This window comes from Glycine soja, chromosome 18, assembly GCF_004193775.1.
Source record: "Glycine soja cultivar W05 chromosome 18, ASM419377v2, whole genome shotgun sequence".
In the NCBI taxonomy this organism is placed as follows: Eukaryota; Viridiplantae; Streptophyta; class Magnoliopsida; order Fabales; family Fabaceae; genus Glycine; species Glycine soja.
Genome location: NC_041019.1, coordinates 55,946,327 through 55,955,771, shown reverse-complemented (window position 1 = coordinate 55,955,771; position 9,445 = coordinate 55,946,327). Strand labels below are relative to the sequence as shown.

General features: G+C 32.0%; 2 protein-coding genes across 5 annotated transcripts; both read left to right on the top strand.

The window, feature by feature from the left end:
• The first annotated feature begins 236 nt into the window (after window positions 1-236).
• LOC114394589 (protein MEI2-like 4) lies at window positions 237-928 on the top strand. Its single transcript, XM_028356214.1, has 3 exons — window positions 237-309; window positions 434-613; window positions 774-928. Exons 1-3 carry the CDS (start codon window positions 274-276, stop codon window positions 906-908), a joined length of 351 nt encoding a protein of 116 aa, XP_028212015.1. The 5' UTR covers window positions 237-273; the 3' UTR covers window positions 909-928.
• Window positions 929-2,841: 1,913 nt separating this feature from the next.
• LOC114394587 (probable disease resistance protein At5g63020) lies at window positions 2,842-8,851 on the top strand. Of its 4 annotated transcripts, XM_028356209.1 has the most exons (6): window positions 2,843-3,001; window positions 3,106-3,120; window positions 3,227-3,468; window positions 4,048-4,836; window positions 5,166-5,243; window positions 5,940-8,851. In XM_028356209.1, the coding sequence occupies exons 3-6, from the start codon at window positions 3,237-3,239 to the stop codon at window positions 8,609-8,611; spliced, it is 3,771 nt and encodes a 1,256-aa protein (XP_028212010.1). In that variant the 5' UTR covers window positions 2,843-3,001; window positions 3,106-3,120; window positions 3,227-3,236; the 3' UTR covers window positions 8,612-8,851. The 4 variants fall into 4 exon arrangements, with proteins under 4 accessions (XP_028212012.1, XP_028212010.1, XP_028212011.1 ...); XM_028356211.1 differs by having other exon boundaries at window positions 2,842-3,120; window positions 4,051-4,836; XM_028356210.1 differs by lacking the exon at window positions 3,106-3,120.
• The last annotated feature ends 594 nt before the right edge of the window (window positions 8,852-9,445 follow it).

Here is a 9,445-nt window from a genome sequence, read left to right as displayed (position 1 = left end):
AAATGATTTGCTTCAAGAAATGGAGTGTCATTTTCCTGAACAATTAAGAAAGTTTAAGAAAATGCATAATTTTTTTGTTAAAAATTCTCTCATCTGATTTTTTTTCTGTAGGAAAATATATTTGCTTGCATGAAAATGTCTTCCTTTTATTGAACATTTCCACAATGAAATTTAATTTTACTTTAGTATTCCTTTCTCTCTTTTGCTTAATTATTCACATGGAATCAACATTAATTGCAGAACAATGGCAATGTGGGATATGCATTCATCAACATGATCAATCCTGGCTTGATTATACTATTCTATCAGGTATGCTATACAAAATGATGATGACAATGAAAATGATTGCTGTTACACTTATAATCACATAACATTCACAGACACACGCATACACACTGTACTAATAGACTAACTTATGATGCATTTCTGGCAGGTGTTCAATGGGAAGAAATGGGAGAAATTCAACAGTGAGAAAGTGGCATCACTAGCATATGCTCGCATACAAGGGAAAGCAGCTCTCATTGCTCACTTCCAAAATTCAAGCTTGATGAATGAGGATAAGCACTGCAAGCCTATCCTCTTCAACGCCGATGGCCCTAATGCCAGTGATCAGGTGTAAATTTCCTCTAAAATCCATTTATCAGTTACACTGCTAGTATTCTTGCCTGCTTCAAGCATAATATAGAATCTTGGCAAGCCATTTGAAATTTGCACTTCTCTTTTTACCAAGAGATGAAGCTACAAAATGGGTACTAACTTTGCTAGCAACACAGGTTCCTTTCCCAGTTGGCATTAACATTCGCAACGAAGTTGGAAGAGTGAGAAACAATACTCAGGAGGATAACCTGCAAGGAAGTCTGCCAAATTTTGCAAACTGTAATATTTCACAAACAATTATTTATTTTTAATATAATTTATTTTTCTAATATTTCACAAACAATTATTCTGTCTCCCAAAACATATATTGTACTTTCTTATTAAAGAAAAATATAATAATAATAATAATAATAATAATAATAATAAATATTTTAAGAAAAAGGAATAATAATAATCTATATATATCTGTATTATCAACAAAGGAAATAAAATATTGGTGTGTTCACTTTTTTTCATTTTATTCCTAAAATTACCTTTTCAGAGAAATAAAATCTTGTAACTATTCTCTTCAACTAACCCACACCTTACTCACATCCTAAAAACTACCCAATATTATTTTTAGTTTTCAAAAATTAAAAAAGACATGGACTATCTTTTTCCCCTAATTAATAATATCTCAATTTAGTGCGACATTTTTATTGAATAATTTATTCTTAAATAACTTCTTAAACTTATAAATTTTGAATCTACAGTAACTTCTCATTGCTTTTATATTGTTAGATTTTTTTTATGCTGTCACTTTCTATTTTATTTTATTCATTATTTAATTTTTTTAGAAAGAGATGAAATGCCTCTCTTTTCCCAGTAATAATAATAATTTCTTTTGAAAAAACAATACTACACATAGGTGTAACTTTTTGTATGTAAATACTAAAAATAAAAAATAGACAGGAGAAGACGTAAAACTACCACACGGACTACTAATTTACAAAAACAAAAAAAAGTATATTTGAAAAAATTGTATAATAATTAAATTTAAATTAATTATTTTTAATTTTTAATTTTAATTTATGTAAAAAAATACTAAAAATTCTGTACGAATTAGACTTAATTTACGTCATACTATTTTTTATATAAAAAGTTTGATCCAGTAAAATTTAAATGATATGTTAACATTATTTCGGTCAGGATATTGCTTGTTACACAAGTCAAATTACAAAGTGAATGAGAAGAATAATCTTAACGGAACAGGTAACAGGGAGTGGTTTTTTCCTTATCTGTACACAACATAGGAGTGGCTATTGACTTGTACCCCAATTTTTGCTTTTTGCTCCCCAAAATTTTCAAAATTTTAAAGGAAATTCTGAACGACATAATTTTCTGTCTTCCACTAAAAATAATATAGTTTTTTTTTTCTTTTGATACAAATATTTTTATTTTAAGTTTCTTAATCAATATTTTTAAGAATTTTTTTATCGACAAAGAAAATCATTGATATATATATAAGGAATACCCTATAATTTACCAAAGCCTTTAAATAAACTATGTTCTCACCCAATCTGTCCTCATATAAGGTTACACCATATTTAAGTAAAAACAACTACACAAATATTATGTTTGATGACATGAGGAGGAAATATTCCATCAATTAAAAAGATAAAACTTGATTAGCCAAGTCAGCTTGCTTTCACACAGATAGTGACCCGTTAAAAAGAAATATTATTGACTACTATATTCATAATGTACAGAGGATTAAGTGGCCTTCTATAATAGTTTTCAATATACCACTCATGCATGAATTGCATTTTATAACATTTTTTTTGTATAATATTCTTAGTTAGTTGCATTCATTTGTTTATATTTAATTTATACGGCTTAGATATGTTCATAATTTTTCCTTCCTCTGTTTTGGACTTTGTTATGTATTCTTGTGGCTTTGTTTTCACTGGTTAATAAATTATTCCGTTGGAGGATATGCTATTGCAGTAGGTTTATAAACGGTCATTGTAGTTTAAAAGGAACATTAAGATTAAAAAATAAAAAATAAAAACATCAAACAAGTTCCACTTTAATTTAGTATAGATATAAATATTTTTGTTTGGCAAATCTGATTAGGAAAATTTTTTATTTGAATTTTATGAGTAAAAACAACGTGATTAAAAAATAATAATAACTAAGCCTTGAGCATCTTATGTAATTGACCATCTATTCCCCAAGTTGAGGAAGAGAGGGAGCAAGTTCGAGTAGTGAATTCAATGGTCTTCATTCCACACTAAGCTACCCCACCTCCGTACTCTGAAATTGTGTTTATCTTGCAAAGCCAAAGTCTTTGTAATTTGTAAACAATGTGTTACAGTACGGCGACAGCCTGTATAACAACCACAAGCCATTCCCCAAAGATAAGGTTAAGACCAAGTTCTTATCGCTGAGCTTCCAGATCTAATCTCTCTCTGTTTCTTTGTAGTTCTCAAATTTATTCATAAAACTTTGTGTTTCCACAACTACCAGGGAAGCCATCATTCGGTAATCCCTTTTTGATTCTCTAATTATTTTGAGATTTTCTTTCACTTATTATATATATTTATCTAGTTTAAAGATAGGCCTATATTAAAATTATTGTTGTGTTTAGGGAATAAATCATGAATGGGGCTAGTAGCAGTAAAAGAAAAAGAAAAAGGGGAGGTCGGCCCAAAAGTAATTACTGGAATGAAGTTGAAAAAATAGGTGACATGTGGAAGTGCAACCATTGTGAAGGGGAGTTCCATGGAGGTGCTACAAGAATTAAAGAGCATATCATTGGTGGAGGAAAAAATATTAGAAAATGCCCCCACTATCCTGCTTCCGGTTCAATTACACGGAATCAATTACAAGGTAAGTAATATGCTTAACATTTTTTGAGATAGCAATGAAAGTTGCCACCTTTAATTTTATATAATGCTTTCTTAAACTTTAGATAAATTTCTGTTTTTTTTTTAATTCAAATATTCAATATTTTACATTTTTTTCTTGATTTTGTTGAAGTTTACAAATGGTGACTGCATTTTTTTTTTATGTTTGGATAATCTTAAACCTTAAAGTTTAAATTTATATTTATGAATCTTCTTGGTGTTTAATTTTTATATTTTTATATTTTTATCTAATGTATAACTTCATTTGATTGAAAAGGATAATATAACGATTCTTTAACAGAAGAACACAATACATATAATAGTAGAAGTACCACATAATTATAAAAAAACGATCCTCATAGGGACCTTCAAAATAAGTTAGCATAAAAAAAAGTCAGTTACTAATATTACCAACTAGGTGCACAATCAAGATTCTTTAGGTGCAGTGTTACTTGTGTTAGACAGTAGTTACTTATATTTTATTTCTTTCTTCCCTCGTAACAAAATAAAAAAATCAAGTCTAACATTTTCTTTGATTTCTACTTCAACTTCAATCCCTCAGAAGATGTGGAGCATGATTCTGCTGCATTTAAAAGCAATGACATGGAAAAGGCAATTTGTTATCCAAAGGGGGACCCTGATGCTATTTACATCAGGAAGAGCGATATTGAGCTTTTACAGCCTGAGAAATGCCTTAATGATAATATCATTGACTTTTATATAAAGTATTTGATAAATAATAAACTCCCAAGTGATAAACAGAAGAGGTTTCACTTTTTCAATTGCTTTTTCTTTCCTAAGCTTGTTGATTTAAGCACAGATAATCGTTCAATTGCTTGTGATGGTAAAGCAGCATTTCAGCGTGTAAGCAATTGGACAAGAAAAGTGAACCTTTTTGAAAAGGATTATATCTTCATTCCCATAAACTATAGTCTTCATTGGAGTTTGATTGTCATTTGTCACCCTGCTGAAGTCATGACATGCTACAGAGATGAAGAAACTAAGGGATCTCCCAAAGAAGCTTGCATCTTGCACATGGATTCCCGAAAAGGAATTCATCAAGATCTCCACAATGTTTTCCAAAGTTATCTATGTGAAGAATGGAAAGAGAGGCACAACAATGTGAGGGATGATGCTTCTTCTAAATTTTTAGATCTTCCATTCGTGCCACTTGAGCTGCCTCAGCAACAAAATGCATACGATTGTGGCATCTTTTTGCTCCACTATGTGGAACGTTTTCTGGAAAAAGCTCCAATCAACTTTAACCGTTCCCTGATAACCAACTTCAGTTCTTGGTTCCCTCCACTAGATGCTTCTCTGAAACGATCTCATATACAGAAACTATTAATAGGTATGAATCTGGTTACTTACCAATTAATTCGTTGTGTTCATTTCCTGCTCTTTACACTTGTGTTTTTTATTTCTTAGGTGATATAACGAAGTTTGATTTTTATTTTAAAATTCTCAATTTTATAGTTTGTGCGTGAGAGAGAAAGATTTGCCCTATCAAACTTTCCTTTATTGTTAGCATTTTATAAGTACCCTATCATCTTTAAGATATTAGGTTAGTATTAATAGTATTAGAATGTTACTATTTGACATACTTTTTCTTGATTTTTGAAGTTTGAAAATGGTGACTATATTTTGTTTTGTCTAATATCTCTTGTTGCATTGAAACAGTTGAAGGAGGCAACAAAATGATTGATGGTGATTCAGTTAACTCTCAAAACAATACAAAATTGTCAGCTTCAGCAGGAGGTACGCATTCTAGTTGTCATTCCAATATGTTCTTAAATCTTACCCTCACCAATTCCTTTATGTGCTTTTCCTTCTTTACACGGATGTCCTTATTTATTTATTTATTTAGGTGATACAATATATATATATATATATATATATATATATATATATATATATATATATATATATATATATATTTGTTTTTAATTCTCAATAATCACTTTTATCATTTCAAACAAAGAAAGTTGTTAGTGCTTAACATTCCTTTGAATATTAAACTAAGTTCAATTTTTATTTCTTACCATTAGCGTGACATGAAAAAATAAATTTATTAATTCCAATATATATTGGTGGTATAAAGCACTTCCATATATGATTGGTCACAATTTTTTTTTACTTAGATTCCATCTTCATTGAAAAAAGTTAAAACACATGAAAAATTAATTATTTCAGTTAAATTAATTCCTTTCACTTTTTAAATATATTCTTTATTTGGGTAAAATAATTCCTTTTTGTTATGTGTGAGTTTGAAATTCTTTTAATTTAATATATTTGTAAATAAATTATTTTGACCTAATATATTGTAAATCAATTCAAAAATAGAATTTACTGTCTAAAGACTCATTATTCAACCAAACGAGAGAGTTGTGTTATTCTATAGTGACGGAGCAACAGAAAGGTTAAGAATGTAGCATAACCAAAACAATGAAACAGGTGATGTAGAAGATCATGCTGTGAACGGAGGTAGCAATGGCGATGATGCTTTGACTATAAATAAGTTGCTATCCGATCTAGCAAGGCAAGAAGACTACTTTGATAAAAGCTTACAGTGGCGGGAGTTCCAGGGCAAGAAGCGCAAGAGACAAGATGACAATTGGTTGGATAAACTAAAGGACCTGAAAAAAAGAGCCATTGATGTGAAAAACTCACTGCATCAGTCTGGGTCGACTAATGAATTCCCCAAGCCTTCTGAATTGGGTGATGAGTTTTTTTATTTATCGATAGAGAAGCGTTGGGCGTCGCGAGATAAAAAAGTGGAGAACATGTGGGATCTTCTGGAGGATGAGGAAGTCTTCATTATTGGCATAGATGGAATGGGGGGAGTTGGAAAAACATTCATGGCAACTCATATCAAGAATGAGATTAAAAGAAAGGGGACTTTCAAGGATGTCTTCTGGGTCACTGTTTCCCATGATTTCACCAATTTCAAATTGCAACATGACATTGCAGAAACAATACAGGTTAAGCTTTACGGAGATGAGATGACTAGAGCAACAATTTTGACGTCAGAGTTGGAGAAAAGAGAAAAAGCACTGCTTATTTTGGATGATGTTTGGGAATATATTGATTTGCAAAAGGTGGGGATTCCTCTTAAAGTGAATGGCATTAAATTGATTATCACAACTCGTTTGAAACATGTGTGTCTACAGATGGATTGCCAACCATATAATATAATAACAATATTCCCCTTTGAAGAAGAAGAAGAAGAAGAAGAAGAAGAAGAAGAAGAAGAAGAAGAAGAAGAAGAAGAAGAAGAAGCTTGGGAGTTATTTTTGCTAAAACTTGGACACCGTGGAACACCTGCAAGACTTCCCCCTCATGTACTAGAGATTGCAAGATCTGTTGTAATGAAATGTGATGGTTTACCACTTGGAATCAGTGTGATGGCTCGAACCATGAAAGGGAAAAATGAGATCCATTGGTGGAGACATGCATTGAATAAACTTGACAGATTGGAAATGGGAGAAGAGGTCTTAAGCGTACTAAAACGTAGCTATGACAATTTAATTGAAAAGGACATCCAAAAATGTTTCTTACAGTCTGCACTGTTTCCTAATGCTGATGAAGGGAAATGGGCTATGATGATTGTTGAGAGTGGGTTGTTAAATGGAAAGGGGAGTTTGGAGGAAATATTTGATGAGGCACGTGTCATAGTGGATAAACTCATAAACCATTCTTTGTTGTTAGGTTATTGGAGTTTACGAATGAATGGTCTGTTGAGGAAGATGGCGTGCAATATCTTGAACGAGAATCACACTTACATGATAAAATGTCATGAAAATTTGACAAAGATACCTCAGATGCGGGAATGGACAGCTGATCTGGAGGCAGTTTCTTTGGCGGGTAATGAGATAGAAGAAATAGCAGAGGGCACATCACCTAATTGTCCACGCTTGTCCACCTTCATCTTATCTCGTAATTCCATCAGTCATATTCCCAAGTGTTTTTTCAGACACATGAACGCTCTAACACAACTTGATTTATCATATAATCGTAGATTAACATCTTTGCCAAAGTCGCTGTCTAAGTTGAGGTCTCTTACTTCTTTAGTGCTCCGCCAATGTTCAAAATTGAAAGATATACCTCCACTGGGAGATCTACAAGCATTGTCAAGATTGGACATTTCCGGTTGTAATTCGCTCCTCAGGGTACCGGAAGGCTTGCAAAATCTAAAAAAGTTGCAATGGCTTAGTCTTTCCCGCAAGCTGAATTTATCATTAGTACCGTTATGCGTACTGCCCGGTTTGAGCAATATGCAATATCTGGATCTCCGCGGTTGGTCTGGTATAAAAGTAGAAGATGTAAAAGGGATGACTATGCTTGAATGTTTTGCAGTAAGCTTTCTCGATCAGGATTACTACAACCGTTCTGTGCAAGAAATTCAGGACACTGGTTATGGACCTCAAACCTATTTTATCTATTTTGGAAAATTTAAGGATTACACACTTGGATTTTCTGAGAATCCTATTTATGGTGAATTCAAGCATCGAAGGGTATGTTTTGGAGATTGCGATGGATTACACTATTTACTGCCAAGAGACCTTGCATTATTACTTGTAAGTGGCAATGATCAATGGGAATGCTTATGTGCTCCTCTGTCATCTAATGGTTCTCTATCTTTAAAGCACATTACCATTCGGGACTGCACAAAATTGAAGAGTTTATTCTGTGTATCTTGTCCCTTATGCACTAATATCCAAAACCTCAAATCTTTGACACTTAATAATTTGGATAGTTTAAGTGTCATCTGCAAGGAAGATGTTGCTGGTTTAACACAATCTTTATCTCGGAGGGGGGTGTTTTCTCATCTCAAGGAATTGAGTATCAGTGGATGCCATCAAATAGAGAAGTTGCTGACGCCAGGGTTAGTGCCACAACTTCAAAACCTGAAGTCTATATCGGTATCGAACTGCCAATCAATAAAGGAGATATTTGCAGGAGATAGTTCCCACAACATTGCACTTCCCAATTTAACCAACTTGCAACTATACTGGTTACCAGACTTAAAGACAGTGTGCAAAGGAATTTTACTCATTAACTCTGAGGATATATTGCACATCAACAATTGTCCCAATTATGAAAAACCCAGAATTAGTCGTGTATGATTGATTCTGTTGATTCAGATTATGGTACTTATTTTATGTGGCTTAGTCTTTGTATTCGTAATTCTTGCAAAGAAAAAACAAAATCATAATTTGCTTTTTGAAATAGTATACTGGCTTTTATTGGTACCATTCATAATCGGTTCGGGGAAGAATGTATTTCCGGGCATTGCAATTTCATATGGTGGAGGGAGGTTTGGCAAGTATCCAACAACTCCCTCTCTGGTCTCCACTCTCTGTTAATTTACTCATTTTACCATTACCCATTTATAGGCTAACATTTCCGTTCCATGACTGAGAGCATCTTGGTGCAAGCCTCTGATCTATAAAGTGCTGACTGATACATATAGCTGAAAATTTCCAAACCCAAAGAATTGATACTTGATATCATATACTGCTAGAACTAGGTAAACTTTAATATTATATGTTACAAAAATCTTGATTAGAGTAAATATCCACCAAACACTAGAGGTAACCAGAATTCTAAAAGTAGTATACAAAATAAAACTAAAATACTTAAATCAAATATAATCATAAAACATAAAATTGTGTTCCAATAAATTGAGTTGGGTTTTGGTTAAATTTAAAACTCCAAACCTATCGCCTATCATAATTGGTTTTATTAAATTAAAATCAATCTAATAATTCAATATAATTCATAAAAATCTAATTCAATTTAATTGGACATGTTCATGGATTCATCCACTTACACCTCTAATAAATAATATGATTAGTCATTCTTAAAACACAAAAAACATATATTCATTGAACAATTTATAATTTATTTGTTTTGTATAAGGGATATAAGCATAGTACACAACAAAAATGTGTTTTTTT